This window comes from Phaethon lepturus, unplaced genomic scaffold (assembly GCF_000687285.1).
Source record: "Phaethon lepturus isolate BGI_N335 unplaced genomic scaffold, ASM68728v1 scaffold46884, whole genome shotgun sequence".
In the NCBI taxonomy this organism is placed as follows: Eukaryota; Metazoa; Chordata; class Aves; order Phaethontiformes; family Phaethontidae; genus Phaethon; species Phaethon lepturus.
Genome location: NW_010537932.1, coordinates 30,850 through 53,918, shown reverse-complemented (window position 1 = coordinate 53,918; position 23,069 = coordinate 30,850). Strand labels below are relative to the sequence as shown.

The window sequence follows — 23,069 nt, the reverse complement described above, 5'->3', positions numbered from 1 at the left end:
GAAAGAGGGAGAGAGAGGGGGAGGGCGGGCCGGCCCGCCCTGGCGCCTGGGGAGAACGGGGATCCTGGGGCAAGTGTTAACGCCCGGGTCTCGATTTCTTGGGAACTGTGGGCAGGGAGGTGTTTTTCTTTCCTCTTTTTTTCTCTACTCCCCTGGCTCCTCTCTTCTCCTTCGTCCCCCATTCCCCCTTCCTCCCTCAGTGAGATGCCTCTGAGGAGACTACCTTTCATGTTTTACTCCCCTTCTTTGTGGAAGGAGAGAGAAAAATGGGAAAAGGGAAGGCAAACGACAAGCACGGGGTTTAGGGCTTTTTGGTTTAATACTGGTATTTACGGTTTTTCCAAGATGACCCTTTTTAGGCACAGTCTCATCATCTATAACGATGGTTAGCTGTAGTACCGTTTGAGTTTCCTGACGCTATGGCTTTGTCCACTTGTGCCAGCCACTATTCTTGTAGGACAGCTGAGGATGGGAATACTCAGGGGGAAGAGCAATTTAATGTGTCCGAAGTGATTTTTACTTCCTGGTTTTACCAGATGGCTAATAACGATGTTACAATAATAAAGATGTGTGTTTCTTTAGCTGTATTGAGCGTTTGATGTTGAGTGTGCAGATTTAGATTCTTATGTGGCTTTTCTTTTAACAAGGGAAGAACTTGCAGCTATAGGCAGTGGTTCAGGAACTGAAAGGCGGAAATGGCATGTGAAGGTTTGCTTGATCTGACTGGAAAATAACCTGATTTTAAGTTGATGCATTTAAGAAAAAGAAAAATCATTTGCTAGAGCTCTGCTGCCTTCTAGGAAATCTTACTGTCTTCCAATAGCTTCCTTTGAAGCCCTGTGAATATGTGGATCTTTAATAGGAAGAGTAGAAGGCTACATTTTCAAGTGGAGAGGAAGAATAGCACTAAGCCGTTATAGGACTTTTGAAAGAGAAACAGCTCCCTTAGTTTCGCACAACTAATAGGAGTAGTCGACCTGCAGAATGATGTGTAGTGGAAAACAAAGAGTGCACGGCTGGATCTACCTCTGGATAACTACCTCTTGATCTGGGGGCATAACTTCATAGCAAATGGATTCAACCACCCTTAAAATAAAAATCTTGAGTATGAAGAATACTAAATTTTACAGTATAGTATGGAAATATGTTCCTATAAACTCTAGGTTTTCACATGGCTACTGTGTTTTTGTTTAAAATAAGCTTTTTGTGTGAAATGTTATGTTTTGGACTTTTCAAGCACGAGTTACATTCTCTTTTACTGTTGCCTAAAGACCAACGTATTTGGTGGCACATTTCATCTTATGAAATAAACATATTTCCACTATCTGTTTCAAGTTTTCTTTCTTGTTCTGAGAACAAATGGATGGATCCCCCATCTGCATCTGAAACGTTTCACATTTCTGGGCCTTCTAAACAAACAACTTGAATGTTTGGTGTTCTGAACTGTATCAGAAAGGTGTCTTAAAACTAATTGGCATACAACTGGAGTTTTGGTTGCTCCCCTTAACATGTACAATGCTAGTTCATTATTATCTATAATATTATTGGTCAGTCCATAACTTGACTATTAACATAATTTACCTGTTATGCTGCTTGACTAATTGGAGAAATTAAATGTTTGAAACAGGGGCTTCATGTTTGAAGGTGGCATTGAGAGTCAAGGAAAATGATCATCTTAACTTGTGGGAATGCTTTGCTTTTTCTCAGCTTTCAGTGTCTGGCTTCCACTTTTAAGCCTGTTTGGAGGGTGTAGCTCAGGAGCTTTGGCTGAGCATAACTGCTATAATTGGTTTTTATCTTCAGTTTGTTGAGGTGGTTGTCTGTCTTTTTCTGCTTCAAAGTAAGATTTTTCTGGTGACCTCTTTTTGGAAGCCAGCCTTCAAGGGTCTGTGAAAAGCATGTGATAGCCGACCTCTGGTAGGAGTAGGTTAGTTGCTTTCAAGGTCCTCCATCTTTTCTTCTGGGCTTTTAGGCCTTATGTGAAGTGTTTTTTCTTTTGTCTGTTCCTCTTCCACTTCATTTGAAGCTGGTGTAGTTAAGATACACAGGATGTATTTTAACTTTCTGTCTCTGATACTACTATCTGAGCTTCATAAATGCTAGTTTATGTTTGCGCGGTACTAACTTCTTGCTAATTGCAGAACAGAATTGTAAGACAGTCCCTAATCCCCAAGGGGTGGATTTAGTGGTTTAAGCAGACAGCATGCTGAAGATGAGAGGGAAAACCAGTATGCTGTGGTGAAGTGACTTGCATAAAACATCACAAAGCAGAACTCTGGCAATGAGGCCATAAATAGAGTAAGTTTAAGGCTCCTGACTTGCGCACTATCCAAGCCATAGAAACGTGATTTCCCGCCTACATGAGAGGAAAATGATCTCTATTTGGGGAATATGGACACACAAATTTACTGGCACTGTCTGCTGCTATTGCTAGCCAGTAGTGTCCTGGAAATGAAAATTGAACCTTTCCTTTCTAAATTTAATTTCCTTTCATTGTATCCCTTTTTTATTGTCACCCCTGTCTCCAGACTTTCCTTCCAGCCTTCTCCTTTTCAGGTTCGTGGAACACTCTATAACCAACTGTGTTGCACACAATACAGTGTGACACTACATTTTTTTTCTGGATGCTTTCAGTTTTGCTAAAAGATCTCTTGCGTCAGATCAGCTTGTGTGAACCTATTCATGAAAACAAGGATCACAGCTCTTTTGTTCCTAAATGTTTGATTCAGATTCTTTTATTTTTAAAACAGTCGTTGTCTTTGTATCATGTTGGAGTAGAGGTGAAGAGGCAGCTTTTCAAATGTGCATATAACTTGAGCAACATACAATTTTAGTCCCTTTCTGTTTACTTGAATTAATTGGTAGCATTCAGGTCCCATATTGGGACATCTCTACACATCATCAGTTCCATGCACCTTCATCTACAGGTTTTCTACAGTTGAACTTTCATTGATTCTCTTAGTGAATTCTTGCACTTAAATGTAAACTTGGAGAATGGACATAACTTCCACATTTTTGTTACAACTTGGAGCAGTTATGTAATGTTGGATTTGTTGGATTACAGTTGATGTAACTGATTACTGAAGGAGTATGCATGTATGCTTTTCCCCTAATACTACCATAACTTTTATATATAGTTCTTAAAGTACTGGCATGTAGAATTCATAGGATCATTCTGAGAAATAATCCAAAATGGGAGGAAAGCTAGTATAATGTATTCTAGAATTGACTGTATTGTGAAAATGCTGGTAACTCTGAATTGTCCAGGCACTCCTAGTAATTGTCACAAATATTTAAGGACAGGATGTCGTCTTATACAAGCAGTAGTTTGATGAAATTGTGATAAGGAGTTGCATATTATGTGCTTCAAGAGACTTGAGTGTAGAGACATGCTGTTTAATGACTGACCTCAAATATGTGCTAATGGAAAATGTATGGATGAACTGTGCCACTAGGGTGGCGCTGTGGCAGAGCTGGTGCCCTGCCTAGGGTATTAAGTATTCCTGATTCTGCATCTGTGCAAAACCACTCGGATGTTGCCCGTGGTACTCCACATTTTAGTGTATGTAGTGGGGTTTTTTCACTATTATTTCACTATCTCCACTGGTCATAGTAATAGAATAGATTCTATAGTTCATTGACCTTTTTTTCACTGATGAGTAAAATGATAAGAAAAGATTAATAGAATGCCTTTAACTTAAATGACAACTGTAATGAAATAACCAAGATTTCTCCTGTTTTGACAGATAAACAGAGGTCTACAATGACAACAGAACAGCTCCTTTTCCACTCTGCTGTTGTTTAAATGTCTTTAAATATTTCTGATGCTTTTTTTACTGATGGTATCTTGTGCTGTGCTGCTGATGAAAATCCAGCAAAACCAATAATTAGTTTTGAAATACAGGAGTTCCCCGATAGAAAGCTGATGCTGGCACAAAGGAGACCATGAGGCTAGTATCACCGCTTTAGGCCGCAGCCTGTGTTAGCACTGGCTTATGCTGATCATGAGTCTGCAGTCTTTTGAATTTCATAGTTGATTTATAGAGTAAATAATTTGGTGGGGAGGCTACTCTTTCAGTATTTCATTTGTAGTAAATGTGTTTCTAACATGAGAATCCCCTGCAGTTTAGATTTTTATTCTAGAAAAGTGTGGCTTTTTTTCTTTGGCACTTGTGATATGGCAGCTTCATGATTATTTTAAAGGAACTTGTGTGGATTTGATGTGGAACTTTTGCGATAAAGTTGCCACATAACAGGGTTATTTTACAGAGACCTTTTGAGTGGAGATTAGGTAGAATTTTGTAAAAGCCTGAAAAGCGTGCACTGAGGAAAATGATCCTGTTTCAGATGGATTTCATATGTATGAAATGTAACACCCAAAGTTAAATAGTTAATTACTTAATAGTCATAAGCTTACTCAGTATTTAAGTAGTTAAGTAGTACTAACTAATTAACTGTAATATGAGTACATCAGTCGTTCCCTAAATGCAACTGGTGGGCTCATTAAAACTTTTATTTTGTGTATCCATAAAGGGATTGACTTACAAGGGTGGTTTTTTTTTAGCTGAGCAGTGGTATTACACATGCAATTTTGTTGTGTAAGCTTGCAGCCACTGAGTGGGTGCTGAGAAAACCCTTAGGAACCACCTTGAAAAGGCTCTTCTGAGATGGAGGCTGTTGAGACTTACTTTTTGTTATTTGCAAATCAGGTATGTTCTTTTGCATACATCTCTTGCTCCCTGGTTTCAGGATTCTCTGCAGCTGTAGGGGTTGTTTGTTTGTTTGTGCGTTTTGTTTTGGAATGAAAAACTTTACTACCATAATTCAAAGCATCAGCCTTCAAGGGTGAATAGTAAGCCCTTGATCAGTAGGCTCCATGTGATATTTGCTATACTAGGTTAAAATGTGTTCTGTTTAAAAGGGGAAAAATAAGATAAAATTGCTAAATGCTTGAGTTTGGTAATATGAGACTCTTTATTTCAAGCTCTATTTAGTTATCTGTAATATCTTTTCCTGTCAACTGGTTTTCTGTTAGCTTTTCCAGGTCCAGCTCTGTCACTTGTTAGGTATTTACATCCTAGTGATGTAATAATATTTTAATATTTGTCTCGTTGTATCTTTAAACCTAATTTCAGATTCTGGTATCTGTTTCCTCAGAGCTTGACATGGCATCTCATATATTAGTCAGTCTGAGAAACTGATGCTGAACACCTCCCTCCCCACCCCCAGTCATTTGACCTCTTGTTCTGGCTTTCTCTAGTGTTGGATGTAAGGTTATTTTACTTAATGGTGGTATAGTGTCCTTGGCCAGTGTGATACACTTGAGCATGTATCATTCTCTCAATTCTCTCACAAAAAAAGATTTTGTGTTCTTTTATTTAAAAGAAACAAAAATATGGCTTACTGATTTCACTGGTTAGTGGGTGTTCTTGAGGAGGCCAGTAAGATACTTAAGACTGAGGTGCTTGCACGTACCTTCCTGCTTATCCACATGAATCTTCTCATCTATGCAAAAAGGGTTGGAGATCAACCAACAGCGGGCAAAACTGCTGTTTTGGTGAATGTAAGTTCTTGAGTCAAGTTAGAGAAATGTATTTGCTACATATATGGTTTACAAAATCACCTGCAGTCAGGAGCAACAGATTAGCAATGTAAGAATCTTTCACTTAAAATAGTCACATTTGGATTGTGTAATCCAGCCTGACTAGTTGACTCTCTAGTATTAGTCTTGAAAGAATGCAGCGTGTACAAATCTATATTCATTTATTGCTGTGCCACTTAAATCCTGGTATCTTACCTGTACCTGCCTGTCTTTCATCATTCTGGTTCTGAATACTTAAGTGCAGTGTCTTTTCCTGTCCTAAACCTGTTGTCGTTGCTGTCGATTCATATCCATCTTGGCACTGTATCGGTCAGCCCAGGCAATGAAAGGAGTTGGTTTGTTTTATGTATTCAGGTAATTCAAGATATGCTAAGTGCAGTGGGAAGCTTCTACAGAGTAATTATGTTGGAATGGTTTCCTTGGTTTGTGACCAACTTTCTCGCATCCCCATGGTAATTTGATGCTGATGGCCTCTTTCCCAGCAGCGGCTGTTTGCTGTGTTCCCTTTGTCTACTAGCCTTCAAACTCAGGGTCAAGATACTTGGACCTTCAAACCTTGAATGCACATTCTGTATGCAATCTCATTCCCCTCTTTGAAAAGGGAACACTGCAGTTCTCAAACCTCGGTGAAATTCACCAGGAGAATGGGGTGACTGTGCAATGTTGAACACTAACTTTTTCATAACAGAAGGCTAATGAATTTTAAGATTAAGTGCTCAGACAACATGTCTTTTGTGGATTATGTTACCTTTGAATTGTCCTTTCTGGTGGTAGCCTCTCAAGTGACTTTTTACAGATGTACTTTCAGTCATGTTGCCAAAGATGCGCACTTAATCAGCTTGCGTAAAAACTCAGGTTAACTTTCAGCGTGAAGGGTCAGTGATCTTTCACTCAAGTTTCAGTGCTGCTAGACTTAAAGATGAGTTGTGTTAAAGATAAAAAGCTTGAAAGTTTTTCAGATATGTACAAAGATGTCATGTAGCTTCTCATGCTAAGGTGTGAAGCATGCTATGACACAGGAAGTGTCCCTGGGATTTGGGAGAAGTGCTGACACTGATGTACTCTGCTGCATGTCGACTATCATAATTCAAAAGCAATTGAGGCAAAGCTTTATTTGAATCAGTATCAGAGAACTTTAGTAAAAATGAAACTGTTTAGTGTTGATAACTCTTGTGAGGTTTTAACCTACTGATGATCATTTTCTCAAAACCTCTTGTTAAATGATGTTTTCATTCAATGTCAGTTGGCACAGCAGGAGCCAACCTGTAGAAGGTTAAAGTCTGATGTAATGTTTTCAGATGGGTCAATAGTCTATACACTTGTAGTGGGATGTCAGTGAAATCTGTTATGCCCATGTGTTTCTCTGTGTTTTCTTCCTGTGTGGCTAAGACCACAAATATCTCTCAACTCTAGGGAAGAGGTATAGAACAGCATGAAACTAATGGACATGTTTGTAGCAGTCCTCATGGGAGCTCAATTTCCAAAGTCAGGAGGTAAACCTGGAGAAGACAAATACGGGTGATTATGCTGGCTTTGATTGCCAAAGTTAACCTCAGTGAAAATAACGTGCTTACAGCCTTCCAAGGTAAAATACTAATTTCTTTCACTAATGTGGTGCCTCTTCAGTGTTAGAGTTCTCTAATTATTATGAACTCAAGCATACAATGTCAGGGTGTCTGTATCAGACTGGTAAAGAACCAGGAATACCCAGGCCAGGCTAACAAGTACGCATTCCTAAGAAGTTTAGATTGCAGAAAAGTAAGACTTGATAACGAGGATGCTAAGTCTCTCCACCATAGATGCCTGATTATGCTAGTTGCAGGTGAAATACCATGGGTCCCTGCAGAGTATTCATTTGCATTTAAATGTCAGATACGTTTTTGGGACAGACTTAGTTTCAGTTGTGAGGTGCCAATCCCAGTTAGTTTCATTGTGGATGCTTTAAGAGTAATCTGTTTAATATGGCCCTTACACCAGCCAGCACTCTTGACCTGTTAAAATATTTCAGAATCCAGCACTTCAGGGAGCTACTTGGACTGCTTTGGTGGGTAAATGGTAAATCTAACCGAAACAAGCCAAAGAATTATGTGAACACTGCATAGAGCTTCTGAAAAAATGACTCAGTCCAACATGGATGCTTTCTTAGCAGTTTTGCGTTAGCAGACTGTACTGTTAGTGTACCAGAGATACTGTGGGCTAGCTACTTCTAACACTATATACTGCGGCAGTATGTGCCTTTCAGTTTCTTCTGTAACCTAAGATCATACCTTTTTATTTCATTTTTTTCTGACAGGAAGAGTGCTTTTGCTAATAGCCTTGTCACATGTTGAGGACATTTTTTAAAAATAGTCTAACTGTTCTTTGATCCATTTTGGTGTTCGAAGGTATATCAAAGCCCAAGACTGAAAAGTTACTGTCTCTGCTACTGAAGATAGATGCTTTAAACAGATAATTTTTTTTTCAGAACAGATCTATCTGATCTGGAGTTTAATTTTGTATTTCAGACTTCAATAGTTAATTTACAGTCATAGTAGCAATAAAACACTTTGGTTTTTTTTAGCTCAGAGTTGTCAACCTCAGCTGCTAAAGATAACGTTGCACTTTGGTCCTGTGTGTAAGGCAGAGCAGTAGTGGGCCAGTATGTAACTCCTGAATATTTGCGAAGTGAAATGAAACACTTCTTGAGGGTAGGCATAATTTTTAGCTTCGGAATTTTGCACAGAGCATTCTTACAGCAAGTGGAATTTAGTTTTACTCCACAGTATTCTTTGTGAACGTAAGGGTAGAATATTAGTTGAATTTCTAACCAAAGACACAGATAGCTTAATAGTGTTTTGAGGACCTTTGTTTATTAAATGCAGCTTTGTTTCTGTTGAACTGTAGTAGGAAGCTGAAAAGGTAATACTAGAGGAAACAAGCTTGAAAGTGACTTCTGGATTTTAGCTAGGTTTTTTTCTGGTTTTTCTGAACACAGTATATTGATCTGTTTACTGTAGTGAATAGATAAAAGTCTAGGCTTTTTGAGAATCAATATCACCTGACTTCATCACCTGACATCACAAAATCACCTGACTTCATGTCACTGCATACCATCTTCTGTCTTTACAGACAGAATTGATTTGGTTACTTGTTGGAAACAAGGAAGCTGGGGTCTGTCACAAATGAGTTATATCACTGAGGATTAAAACATGAGGATTTTTTCTGTGAAGTGGATGGACCAGGACCAATCCTGCATGCAGTTCAGAGGGTGTAAGATGGGGAACAGCCTGCTTCATTACATTTTAAGTCTTGATTCTGGGCTCATTTAACAAAGAGTGGTGGTGCAGGGTCAGCTTTGGTAAATTTTGGTGCACCCATGAGACAAGGTTTTCTCTTTGAATAATTCAAAGCTTTGTATGTGTCAGAACTATGATTTACCTGAAACATGGGTAGGAGATGTGTCGCTATGTTGTCAATTAGTTTTTAATAAAGAAATTAAGTAGCACAAGTTTATAAAATCTACATTTTAGTGTAGCCATATTTTGACCCAAATAGAATAATTTCCTGAGTGTTTGCAGGTAGTGGCTTCACTGTTTGCAGCAGACTTTTAATAGATATACCTTGTGTCCAGCACTTCCAAACTAATTCTTTTTTGCCACTTTTTAGTTTGCCTTGATTCTGAGAGATGCGTTTTTACTTTTAATGCAGGGTTTTTTTCCCCACTTAATCCAGAACTCTCTTAACTTGTTGGATACATGTCTAAGAGGATGGGAAAAATTCAATACTCCAAGGAGAAATCCTTCAGAGGAGTCTTTCTATAGTGCAAAATTTATTCTCAAAAACACTTCCTTAGAATGGAAGCCTATCAATATGGATTTTTCTGTTGGTATGTGAGGGTGGTGGTTCTGCATGTTTGGGAGGTTGGAATGGAAATTAACAAAACGAAGTCACACCGGGAACTAAGCACAAGTTTTAAGAAATCCTAGATTGGCTTTACCACAGTGCTGCTTTCCTTCAGAGGGCTGAAAAACTCAAGTCTTACCTTTCAAGAGAAACCTCTTTTTAAAGGCAGAGCATACATACTGAGACTGTGTGGTGGTAGTGGATATTGAAAGTTTTTCTGGTGTCAACACAAGGTTGCAAGTGTTACAATAAGAGTTGCAACTCTGAGAAACCTGTAGATAATGAAGATTAGATGAACTGTGATGGTAAATGAAAATACCTGAGTAGGGACACTTTGAAAACACAGACTAGATTTTCAAAAGCAACTTGTAAATTGGAAGCTTGTAATCTATTGTACGGTAACGGGAATGGGGTAGAATGCTTAAGATGCTTGGAGAAGAGGTACACCACAGCTGCCTGAAAGGAATTTTTGAAAATGTTTTCTTGGTATTGCAGCTGCAGGCACATGTGTGTTTTAATCATTAGGAGAGGAGGGAGGGGAGTATCACAGTGATAACGGAGAAGTTGATTAGGGATTGGCTGTTAAGTTTGCTCAAATACAAGAATGAGGGGTGGTTATATAAGACTGAGTGAAATTTAAACCAGAAGGAAGAGGCTCTTCACATGAATGGTTGTGGATCTGTGAAGCTCCTTGTCAGAGGACTTCATGGATGTAAGAAATTTATTCAGGTTCAAAGGGAAGCTGAAGTATGTGGAAGAAATCCATGAAGGCTACCAAACTGACAAATCACATCAGGCTCATGAAAACACCTGAAGAACACCTTGGAATATCATGTTTTTTTTCTGTTTATTTTTGGAAATGGGGCTAAGGGGAACTTGTGTCATGTTACGAAGGAGGAAGAACCTGAATGAAGAAAAAAGCCAATGGATGACCAAGGTCTTTTCACATTTTTAAGTAGAAAATTTGAATGAAATGTTGTAAGTGGTAATGTGGATAGGAAAAACATTTGATGTTTTTTGTGTTTAGTATAAATGTGGATAAATAGGTATTAGTTGGAGGAACTAAAATTTCTAATTATTCTTGTTTATCACTGTTTTTATTAGCAAAACCAAACAGGAAGCTGACATTCCTGTACTTGGCCAATGATGTCATACAGAACAGCAAAAGGAAAGGACCAGAATTTACAAAAGACTTTGCTCCAGTAATAGTGGAGGCTTTTAAGCATGTTTCAAGGTACAGTAAACTGTTACATGTGGTGTCCTTCATCATACTGTATTTGAGGGAGATTTAGAGAAGTCCCCAGTTCATCCCTTCTGACCCAGCTAGCCCTTGTTTGCTATTTTTGTACTTTAAGTCTTGTTAATTTAATTTATTCAATGTTCTTTTGATCTTGGATAGTCTTAATGCTGTTGGATGAAATTACATAGTAAAATCATCTGCATTCAGTACTGTGTTCAGTATCTTTTGCCTTAGAGAGCTGTTAGCTATGCCTTAAACTCAGACTTGCTTTCAGTCTGCTTTTATATGCTCTAACAGTTTGATATGTTTCATTACTAGTGTTGCATGATCTGTTTTTCCGCAGCAGCCATTTATCTTGTTACATGAGGGTGCTAAAGTCTTGATACAGAATTATTTTCACATGGTACACAGCTGTTGAAGCAACATAAACCTATTTGCAGTGTTTGTGTAACAGGATTACAGACCCATCGATCTGTGGATTGAGCAAGCAAACAGAAAGAGGGAATTGGGTGTTGGCTTTTTTATGTGCTTGCTAAGACATCTTGAACTGGTCTTTGATTCTTTTCTTTAAAATGTGATTTTGTTATTTTCTGAGACTATTGGAAATCTGATACTTTGATACTGATAAAGTATGCCAAGGTCTTTCTGTGAAAGATAATCATACAGTGGTGCTGTACTTTTACCTAGTGCTGATTTTCTTCTTTCTTTTTTTTTTTTTCCCCCCTTGTAATAGTGAGTCTGATGAGAGTTGTAAGAAACACCTTGGCCGAGTGCTCTCTATCTGGGAAGAAAGGTCTGTTTATGAAAATGATGTATTAGAACAACTTAGGCAAGCTTTGTGTAAGTATTTTGTGTGTGTATGAAGATTCAGTCTCTTGTTTGAAATATTATTTCTCTGACTCCTCTGTTTGTTTTTATTTAGATGGAGACAGGAAGGTGAGGAAGCGCACATACGAACAGATAAAAGTTGACGAAAATAACTGTTCACCTCGAAGTTCTCCCACTGAGCCTCCACAGGTAAAAGCACATTTGTAAAATTCTGTATTTGCATATGGTTTGATAGAGAATGTCTCAGTTACTCTTGCTTTTGAATAGTCTCTGTTTTTCTTTTTAATGAGGTACTGTTTCTGAGCAAGGGTGACTAGACCTGAAACTTTTCTTCGCAGTACTTCAGGTTATAAGTGGAGCCAAGAAGTTGAGCATGCTGTAACTTTAGTCAGTTTGACACTAAAATGGAATGTATGAACTATATCCAGCTTTGTCCTCATCAGGATTTCAGCATTAGTTTCTACAAGGTTTTAGGTTCTCATTTGGTTTCCAGGGTGGTAACCAGTAACACATGTATTTAGAATAAGATTGTTATCGGTGTATTAATAAAATACTTCTCAATGATGCAGTCATGATGGTTGGGAAAAGTTTTTTGTCTACCTTGCATTGTTATGGCTTTTATAATTCCTCTGGATTTTTTGTTATGGCACTGCCTCATCTCAAAAGGCTTTTTCTTATGGCAAGGAATGACTATACTCAAATAATCACAATTTAGTATGTTTCTCTGTAACAGACATCTGGGCTTCTATGAACATCAGACCTACTTCCAAAAGAAGTGCACTGATCTAGTCTGATGCGATAGTGAAGCAAAACTACAAGAAAAATAATTTCAAAAATGTATAATAAAAGGAAAGGTACTGTAAAATAATCACTACTGTAAAAAAAAAAATTGTAAGTAGTCCGATACCCAGAATTTAAATGAAAAATCTATTTTAGGAAGGTGATCTTTAAAACTAGGAACACTGCAATGTTGTTCTGAGAACTAATGGCTTAGTTTTGTTTTGTTTTCAGTCTGAGACAGGATAGAATGTTGCTATCATGCTGATATCATAAGTGCTTTTAAAATTACCATCAAATTGATTCTATAAGCTTATTGTGAAATACTGTTTTGTACTAGGATCTGTTTGTTTAACTAGTTCTCAATCTTGCATGCTTTTTTCAGACCACAGATCTCATTAGAGCATTACAAGAACTAGAAAACGCTGCCTCTGGGGATGCAGCAGTTCATCAGAGAATAGCTTCTTTGCCTATAGAGGTCCAAGATGTGTCCCTGTTAGACAGGATAACAGGTGAGGGTTGGGGATCCAGTAACTGAAATGCTGGGACATAACAGTATATAATGAAATCATGCTTTACTTGTTTTTCTTTGCTTGCTTTTTAGATAAGGAATCTGGAGAGCAACTTTCCAAAATGGTAGATGATGCATGTATGTTGCTGGCGGATTACAATGGCAGGTTGGCAGCTGAAATAGATGATAGAAAACAGCTAACTCGAATGTTGTCAGACTTTCTCCGATGTCAAAAAGAATTCCTTGCAGAGAAAGAACATAAGCTGGAAGTGCGTAATGTTTTGTTTTAGTCCATTCTTCACTAAACCTTGTTCTTGCAAATGTTTTCAGTTTGCCTAAACAAATTTTCTCTCCAAAGGTAAATATCTAATCGCCACTGTTAGGTCTTTGCTTCCAGCACATTTCTAACAAGATTTTTTTTTGGTTCTGGTGTTCTAAATCTATTAAACCAGCTCAACATTAGGTAATGTTACAACTGTGTTCACTTCAGTGTTTGTCTTTCTGGTTTTTAGCCTGTTCAGTCTTCATTATATGTACAGACTTAGTTTTAGTAGTGCAGCTAGAAAGTCTTACTCTGAATGGTACAAACTTAGTTCTTCATAGAGTAAATTTTTTTCTTGTTCTTTTCATTGTTGTAAGTCTTAATTATGTATTACATTGTTTAATAATACCCTTTTTGTGAATAGAATACTCTTTCTGGTAGTTGTAGGTTTGTGAAGCCACTTAAAGGATAAGAATTTAATTACTGGTTTCAGCACAACTTTTTTACCTGACGCAAGGATCCATTAAACCCAGTAAACTGTAGTATTATGTTCTACAGCCACTAACACAGGTGGCTAGCGGCATTTGTAGCACTAGCACCATTAGGACAGGACAAATCATTAATAAAAGAACGCAGAGTGAACAGCTCGTTATGAGCAAATGATCCCCTAAGTTATTCCATTCTTCACTATTACCAGTCATCTCTTTCCCTTTCCTACCACATAATACTGTCAAGCCTCCTGTGGAACATCCCATGTATCCTAAATCGGTCCATAATTTCATGTCCATTGCTTCCCAAATCTCTTGTGTCAGCTCTGAGACATAGGTTCTGGCACTAACTTGGGTATTACAGTAATAGAACTGAAGCTGCATCTTTTTGCAAGGGGAGATAGCTGAACAGTTGCGGTGCCCTGTAACTGCAGCATACACATGTAGTCCTTACGTAGTGTACAAAGTAATTGTTCTCCAGGTTTCATATCATACAGGCCTGTCAAGAACATTCTCTTCACTCTGTGGTTTCTTTACCCTTTTATAACTTCATAACTTGAGTGTAGATTTTGTTGTGTCTTTGTTCAGGAAAATGCTGTTCACAATGTATCTGAAGTGATCGTTCAGATCAGTTGTGTCATTCCTAGACTGCTCTTACTTCCTGACTTCCTTCCTTTGCTCTATGCCTCGCAGAAAGCAATTGATGAAAGTCCTTCCAGTGTTTGTCCTGTGGAAAGAATATCAACCAAGACAGATGGTGTGCACAGTAGAGCTGATCGCAGTAGCAACTGATCTAGCTGCACAATGGAACCTGGAAGATTAAAAACCAGGCAGCCTTAAGCTTTTAATCATCTGCCCTACCTTCCCTCTGTGTGATGTGTTTGGAAGGACAAGTTCCCACAGTACCAGTGTAGGACTGATTGTCTTGAGCCACTCACTATTTTTTATAGATCATTACCAGCAATGTAACCCTGTTTAGATATAATAGACCACTGGGATAGTGAGTTGCTCAAAAGGCAGTGACTTAGTCCTTCAGACAGATTTATATTTCTGTAAAAACAAGAGCTCAATTAATCAGGAATTACAGATTGAGTACACCTGTGAACAGATTAAATTCTTGTTGTTTTCAACAAGTATAAAACGGTTTTATTGCCCAATATTAATGCATCAAAGGGTTCATAGCTGTAAGAGAAAAAAATTGCTTATTCCCAGGCTGTCATTGTCACTAAAACTGGGTTTCTTGGATTAATTATTTAGACTGTTAAAGAATCTCACTCTAATACCACACACTTCCAGTTTCAGAAGTCTTCTTAGAAAGCAGGAGCCAGTATTCAGTAAGTGTATCAGTTTGTTTTAAACAGATTAAGTCTTAGCATGTGGAGGTATACTGTAAGAATCTTTATAGGCTGATCAGTGTGGTATAAATGCAGGTTACTAGGAAAGAACTATGAGCCAAGATGGTGTCAACCCAAGGTACTAATGAAGAGCTATGCGCCAAGAGATTATAAAGAACAAGAACCCTAAAGTCAAGCTTCTAAACTTGTGTTATGATGAGTGAAGTGACTTTATGTCAGCTATCAGTAGTGTCTTCTGGTTTGAAGTACAGGCTGAAAAAAAAATGCGAAGTTTTGAAACATGAGATCAGGATGTCCTCATGATACTGTCTATAGGGCCAGCTGACTTAGTTTCTCTTTTCTTTGGTTGGTTGTTTTGTTTTTGTTTTTGTTTTGTTTGCTTTGGGTTTTTTAATACTTTTTTATTTTTTAAGAAATGTCTGTCTTCTGATGTAAATAGCTGTAGCCAGATGCATTTGTTTTCTGAAGCAAGGACTCTGTTTTTACAGTCTTGAGAAATACCATACCTCAGATTGAGCCTTGCTTCTTTGCTTCTCGTTTGAAATAGCACTGGAAAAGGGCCTATCACCTGATTTGTTGAGAATGTATTTCCTGAACTGTCTGTCCCTAGGTTTTGCTACGCAAGTTTAATTTCTGGTGAAATTAACTTGTTCTAGACAAGCTTGTTTCCTTTGTTAGACTTCTGGCTATTGACTTTTTTTTTGAGTGTAACATGGTCTCTGGGTTGTAACATTTCAAGTCTTCATTTCTTCTGAATTAGTATTACCCATCTGTGAGTATATTGCTGAGATCCTGCGTTATTGTGTTGTCAAACACCTAGGTATGCTAAGAAACAAGTGGTTGTATTCTTAATTGAATCTAGAAATGTTACCTGCTGTTGACCTGGTTTAAGAATATTAGAATTTGAATTGCCGGCAAATTCTTTCTAACTTCAAACTTTGGTTGGGAGCTTTAGACCTAAATTTGGACATCTTTCCAAGAAAATATACAGGTAAGTAGCTCTGAATAACCAATCTTTCCATGAGTACTCTTTTAAAAATAAGAGTTTCTCTAATACTTACTTCTAAACAGAAGTGCATGGTTTCCATCAAAATCAAGGTAATGTATGGATTAAATCTTGACAGGAAACTTTGACAACAGATAAATAACATGAGCTATCATGTCTGCATCAAAAGCTAACTGTACTGCTTAGTAGGGGACTTTCATAAGTCTGCTCTGGGTAAGTAGTGTCACCTTTAACTCTTAAATTGTTTTCTTTAACGTCTGTCTAGCTTCTGTTGCAGGTGGTGGACATGGACCTATCTTCTAATGATGTCACCATCCATTAGTACACACATCCTGCTAAAAATAAATTTAAGAATCAAAATCTTGTATTGTCTGTTGTTTTTGAAAACTGAAGAGGAAGAATTCTGTAACTATTCATACCAAACCTCTGTCTGCTATTTTCATCTATATTCTCACAAACGTTACTGAGTTTATGCCTGAGGTGGATAAGTATTTTTCCAGTGTCATTCCTTTTTCTTGAAGATTAAAACTTTCACGTGGTTGTTCCTAAAACTCACAAGTCCTATTGGTTAAATAGTTCAAAATTCCAAATGCAGAAGTTTGGGTGTCACTTGCATTGAATCTGCCATTACTAAAAGGAAAGAGCTGTGAAAACAAGACTTTTTCAGACTCTTACTTTTAACTTACACTCTAGTTCTTGGATTTACATGAACATCAGAAATGAAGCGATGGATGTAGAACTTGTCCTTCACAAGCACAATAAAGGACTTTCACTTTATTCATGTACATCTATCTTACATTTTACATAGGTAAATACATATTTTATAATTGTTCCTAAGCCCTTTATAGAGCCCCTCTCAAATTTAGGGTTGCCTAAAGAGCATTTTCCCTTCACTTTTGTAAGTTTTAAGGTAGTATAAATATTTAAGGTTCAGTGTGCTGTAGCTGTGTATGGAAACTTGTATAGGATTTATAGGTAGATGTGATTCTATCTTAGAGAAAATGGAACTTTTTGCAGAAAGATTTTTGTAGGAATCATTCTTTATCAGAACTTTGAGGACTAATATAATTTCCTGTTTTCTACTACTTTGGCTGACTCTTCCCTTTCTGCTTCCTCGTTGTATCCCCCTCCTACCTCCTTGCCCGTTCCCTAGTTTTTGAACAGAAATGTTGGTCGATCTGTTGATCACACTGAAGGCTGATAAAAAGAGCTTTTTATGCTATGCAGGGACAGGGAATTAGGTATACATAAATTAATATCCAGGTGCACGCATCTCCTTGTGATAAAGACTGACCTGTAGACATTCTAGAATTAACAAGGCCTTAAAAATACAGAGATGACACAAACAAGTGAAGTACTTGATTTTCAGTTTTTTCATATTGCTTTGCTTTTGCTTTTTCCACAATCTCATTTGATTACAGAGTAAATAGACTCTTCCTTAATTTCAAATAAAGACTTTGATAGTTCAAAATCTTACATGACTTATTAACAAGTGTGGGCAGGGGATAGTATGACCTTTTTCTAGAAAAACAAGATGGCTGCCTCTGACCTTCGTTTTGATGTTACGGAAAAACATGGCATCGCTACACTTAGATGGATATTAGTTATGTACTGGATGACCTAGTTTCTTACATAATGTTTCTATCATCTTACCACTTTAAATTGGGGAACATTCTTGTCACTAAATCCAAATTTTTTTGAAGAAATGCTAGTCTGGGAGGCCTGCTGTGTTTTAGCAGCTTGCATTTAACTGAGACACTTTTTGTTGATGATGTTGTAGTCTTGCATTCCTTATTTTCTACAGCTGTATAAACAATATTCATATTCTTAGACTCACACATCTGCTTATAATTATTTGTGGTTTCTTAGCATGTTGAGAGATTATTATATGTTCAATGCACTTCTATTTCATGATTGAGCTTTATAGTTCAATATAGCTTGACTTGTCTTCCTAAGAGGTTTAATCTTGTCATGGAATTTTACGGGTAAACAGCAAGCAGTTAGTCATACTAGTCTATACCTCTGGAGTCAAAGGTGCTTTTATTTTCTGTTCAGTTCCATGTTAATGGTTTCAAATACAGACAAAAATGTTAAGCAAAGAATGTAGGGATGGCAGTGCTATTACAGGCCTCTTGTGTTTAGGTTTTGTTTCTTGGAGCAAGACTGGATTGATACTATTGTCTGCTGTTTCCCTCCACCATGGCTGTTATGTTATCACAGGGTGTAGTACTTTCCTTGCTGTTTTTTTTCCCTTTAGACCCCTCATATTTAGCTAGTACCTTTGTATGCCATCTTTCCTTGAGTGCCAGATGAACTTGGGGTAATACATTCAGTCATGCTTTTCAAGTCCACTGAAAATAATTGGGATTAATTTCTTCACAACCTTGCAGCTGAGCAGCTAAAGGAACTTTGCTGAGCTCTGGTTCAACTTGAGGAATATTGATTTGTAGCATGAATCCTACACTGCTTTTTGTTACAGGGTGGAGTTTGCAGTATTGTAGGTAATCCACAATTCCCTAAATGTGGCAGTGCCACAGTAACTCAAACTAATCTTGACTTATAACTGAGTTGTATTGTACCTGCTGCTAAGAGTGCAATGATTACAGAACTGGTAGCTGGGAAACATCAGGAAGCGGGCAGTAAGGTTCATCCATACTCTTCAACACTGTTTTGAGTATTTAAGGTCTTCCGATACACGCTAGGCAGCAAAATACTCCCTGTAAGCAGTGATACCAAACAGACCATATTGTGTCATTTCTCTTGACATTATGAACCATTGCATTCATTTCTGTTCAGGATTACAGCTTCAGAAATTGAAAGTGGGCTGAGTGCTTCCAGCGACTGAAAGAGGTGTTTGAATTGATCCAGATATTCCTGGGCTGAAGGGAGCATAACTGTGTATCCCTTAATAATAAAAAAGGGAGAGGACCCTTTGCCAGAATTACTTTCTTTCTTTTGTGGGCCAATTCCAAGTAACTCACTGTTTTTCAGAGAAATGTACGTAGCTCTTAACTATCAGGAGGGAAAGGTAGGCTAAGGATCTTTAATGGACAGATTCTCTTCTTTCTAGTTTTCCCCATCCTACCCTGTACGAAATGGAATGGGATTCAGAAACAGGCCCTTATTGCTTAGAGATTTGAGTAGATTGGTTCAAAACCCTTGCTCATAGTTTGTCATTGAGTGACCACTTGAGATGCTTTGTGTAGTCTTTAATGCCCTATTGATCTTAAAGTTGAGTTGTACAGCGCAAGTCCCTTAGTGAATATAGTCGCTGGGCTTCTTGGTTCCCTTCTCCTCCTCCCCCTCCTTTCTCTCTCTCCCTCCTCCTCTCTGCCTCTTCCTCCTCCTCCTTTCTCTCTCTGCTCTCTGTTCTCTTCCTCCTCCTCCTCCTCCTTTCTCTCTGCTCTCTTCCTCCTCCTCCTCCTCCTCCTTTCTCTCTGCTCTCTTCCTCCTCCTCCTCCTCCTCCTCTTTTCTCTCTTTGAAAAATTACAAAACCAAAAGCCCCCAAAAAATACCAGCTAAACTTCAGTAAGCTCAGTAGTTTGGATTGTCTACATTAAGATGATGGGAGAATTAAGCAATCGCTGCAATACTCACCTCTCTTTAAGGTTTATTAGATTAGAAGTTAAAGAACGTGACAGGACGTTTAAAATGAGACACAGATTGCATCTCTTATTTGCAATAGAAGTAGGTTTGCTAAGCATGCTTACAGGTTGCTAACCTATCTTTTAAATGTGCTTCTTTTGTTTCTGAGCATTTTTTTCAGTACCAAAAAGTGTCAGGAGATACAATTGTCATGGTTAAGTTTTACACAAGTAATTTGGTGGACTAGAGTGGAGAACAGCAGCAGCTCTTATATCGGACACAGCAAAGGAAAGTCAAGTGGTCAGTGCATTTGGCTCTGCCATGCTGTACCTATTTTAATAGTATAATGCTTATTTGCCCCATTTCTTATAACAAGCTTATAACCTCTCTGTACTTAGCCAATAAATACCCCTTTTTTGTATTGTGACTTTAACAACTGCAGCCTCAGAAACCATGGTATGTAGTGTCTCAGTCTGCACCTGAAAGAGTATTAGACTTCAGAGCTCTATGTTGTCATTCAGAACAACAGAAACACTTGAAGACTCTCGCTTTCTACTCTCGCTTTCTAAATTGAATTACTAGATATCTGAGTGTAAATCCTGGCTTTTCTAACAGATCAGGCAGGTTGTAGGTTGTACTTTGCTCATCCTTGTAAAGTAAGGATAAACTTTTGCTTCAGTTCATAATGTTTTAAAGCATTGCTTGTCACAATGAATATGCTCTGTTTTTGAAACAGGGTAATAAAAATGTTACAACTTTTGCATTTATAAAACTTTTTACTACTTTCACCCTTATTATTTGTAGAGTGTTTTTTTTAACCACTCTGCAGCTTACCTGTTGCTTTTTATTTGAAAGGTGTGGGGAGGGGAAGAGAAAGTACAAGGTACCAGGTACTTTAATACCCTGAAGGTACCTTTTGAATTCCTTGTTATAAAAATACTGAGACAAGATACTGGTCTTATCTAGGTAGAAATTGCTGCTGTTCATGAGACTTGTAGACAGAATGTTCCTGGCTGTTGCAAGCCAAAAATTTGATACTCTTAACCAAAATGAATGGATCTGTTTGTGTCATCCTCAGAAGAACAAGTTTTGCAGGTATGTAATGATTCAGTTTTTGTACAAACAAACATCTGAGAGGATGGGAAATTGATAATGGAATAACCGATGTTCTAGTTAGAGCTTCTCCTTAAGTTTTTGAAGGACAGCTGTAGATTGGTGAGAGACTTCATTTGGTGCTTTCTGCAACAGATGTTCCCTTTGCTTTGATCAGATGTTTACTGGAAGTAAAAAAACCACAACTGGATGTAAGAAATACTGAAACTGTAGCACTTATGTCACTAGGAGCAATTTTCAAGTTAAGGCTACACCTTTGCTACAAGCCCTTATTTCCCACAGTAATATAGCTGCTGCTTAGACTTTTTAAAATTCTAATGTTTGTGTCACTAGACCTATTAAAATTTAAGAACTTGTTTTTTAAATCTTTACTGTGAATATGAAGTCAGCAGAACTGTAAACCCTGCTCATATCCCTCCTGCAACTAGAAACTTGCCTTTGGAAGTGGTGTTTGTTGAAGCAACTGTAAACTGTAAATAGAAACATAAGACTACACTGGAATGGTGGGCAGCTGTGTTGGGGAAAACTTGCTGCAAAATATAACTACACAGACTAGACATTGGGCTTTCTCACTCAGTTTGAGAGTTACGAAGGAAACATTTGTAATCTTAGAAACTTTTTTGGTTTCTTCTTTTTCTTTTTTTTCTTAGAAAAGCAACTGAACGTTGTGGGTGGGAAGGAAGCGGGAAGGGAAGATATCACAAAACTGCTCCACAGATTGAGATGACTTGTATAAACAAACTGAATAGAAATCTGTTGCTTTAGTTAATATCTTCTGGTAGTCGATTTAACAGGTGAATAAGCCCATGTGTATTCGAAGATAATTGTGTTTGACTCAAATGCTGTGCTCCTTAGTGTTTTCTTAAAATTGTGTCCTAATTAAAGCCTATGTCACTAGGCTGATACTCAGAAGTTACACTTGGAAAATTTTTTCTGCCATCATTAAGATCTAGAGACTTTATTATATATTTTTGGGTCTAACGAGCTTCTATATGAAGTTAAAAGGAAGCACGGCACTCAAGTTGCTCCTGACTATGACCTATACCGGTAGTTAGTTTTTTTGTTTGTTTGTTTTGGCTGCATTTCTGATAATGATTTAGGTGGTTGGTTGAAAGAGCTGATGAGAAGTGCTTCTACGAATTTCTGACAGAAGAAAGAAGAGAAATGGCTAGAACATCAGCTTGCTTTTTCTCTCAGCCTTACTGAAGCAACAGAAAGCAGATTTCATTCTATCTGGGTTACAAACTTTTGATGTTTCCACTTAAAACCAGCATAGTGTTAGACAGAAGTAGTGATGGGTGTAAAATCTGATGCAGAACGTAGTAGCACTCATACATTTGTGGACAGGTCTTACACCTTTCTGAAGAATTGGAATGTGCATAGCAAGGAAACAGTCTACAAGTGGACAACAAATAGCTGTTTATGAGGCAGCATTTAAGGAAAATTTGCGTTCAGTGTAGTTACTGTAGATCTTGGGCAGAGTGCTCATATTTACCTGTGTCCTCACATATACATAGGGAAATAATTCATCTGCTTCTGTAATAATCTGAGGCAGCAAATATTTTCAGAGCCTGTTAATGAAATAGTAAATTACCTTTTGTTAATAGTTGTGTTTTAATGTCAGCATAGGGGAAAGTAAAGTTCTTACTGGAAGAAATGTTAACTGGTGCAAACTGATCAGTAAGCATAGGTGATGTCTTTATGACAAAAAACTGCATTTAAAAAAAAAGTTGTATTACAGTAAAATATTAGTGTTTCGGAATACTTCAACATTTTCTGGTATGTAAGGACAGTGCACTTCCCATGTTTTGTTTTGGTTTTGTTTTTTTTCAAAACCCAGAGCTTGAATTGAAATTAATCTGTTACTAAAGCCCATCAGTTATGGGTAAAATATCACTGAAAATAAGAATATCAAAGAATTCATATGAAACTTGCCTGACTGGGAAAAGGATCACTTTTAATAACGGCATTGTCAAATCAAAATTATTTCAGTTCATATGAATCAAAATGAATGAGTTCATAGTTGAGCTGCTTTAATCAGGTACCAAAACTATTTTGTTTCCCTAGTTTAAATTCATGATCTTATGTAGTGGTACTACTAAACTGGTCACAGGGTTTATTGTGACCATTTCAGATATCTTTTATGGTCTGTGTGCTCTTTTCAGATAGCTACTGATGATCTGAAGAACACCTTCAACTTTTCTGTTAATTATAAATTCTCCATCTGAAGTTCTTAATAAAGGTACAGTTAAGTAGACAAACATTAGCCAACAGGTAGTTAACACGTCATGATAGTGAGGTCTCTTTGTTTGACAGCGTGCCTTTTTTAAGTAACCTCTGCTTAAGTAGCAGATCATGAAAGTTAGTAACTTCCGTATCTTTTCAGCTAAGGCTCCATGGAGAGGGCAGAAATACTGTT

At 37.6% G+C, this 23,069-nt stretch overlaps 1 protein-coding gene across 1 annotated transcript in view; it reads left to right on the top strand.

Moving 5' to 3' along the window:
- The first annotated feature begins 7,126 nt into the window (after window positions 1–7,126).
- The window catches only part of RPRD1A (regulation of nuclear pre-mRNA domain containing 1A), a 33,695-nt gene continuing 17,752 nt past the window's right edge, over window positions 7,127–23,069 (top strand). The window contains exons 1-6 of the mRNA XM_010286614.1: window positions 7,127–7,187; window positions 10,589–10,718; window positions 11,458–11,564; window positions 11,647–11,741; window positions 12,715–12,841; window positions 12,934–13,109. Of these exons, the coding sequence (XP_010284916.1) occupies window positions 7,127–7,187; window positions 10,589–10,718; window positions 11,458–11,564; window positions 11,647–11,741; window positions 12,715–12,841; window positions 12,934–13,109 (696 nt within the window). The remainder of the gene's footprint in view (window positions 7,188–10,588; window positions 10,719–11,457; window positions 11,565–11,646; window positions 11,742–12,714; window positions 12,842–12,933; window positions 13,110–23,069) is intronic.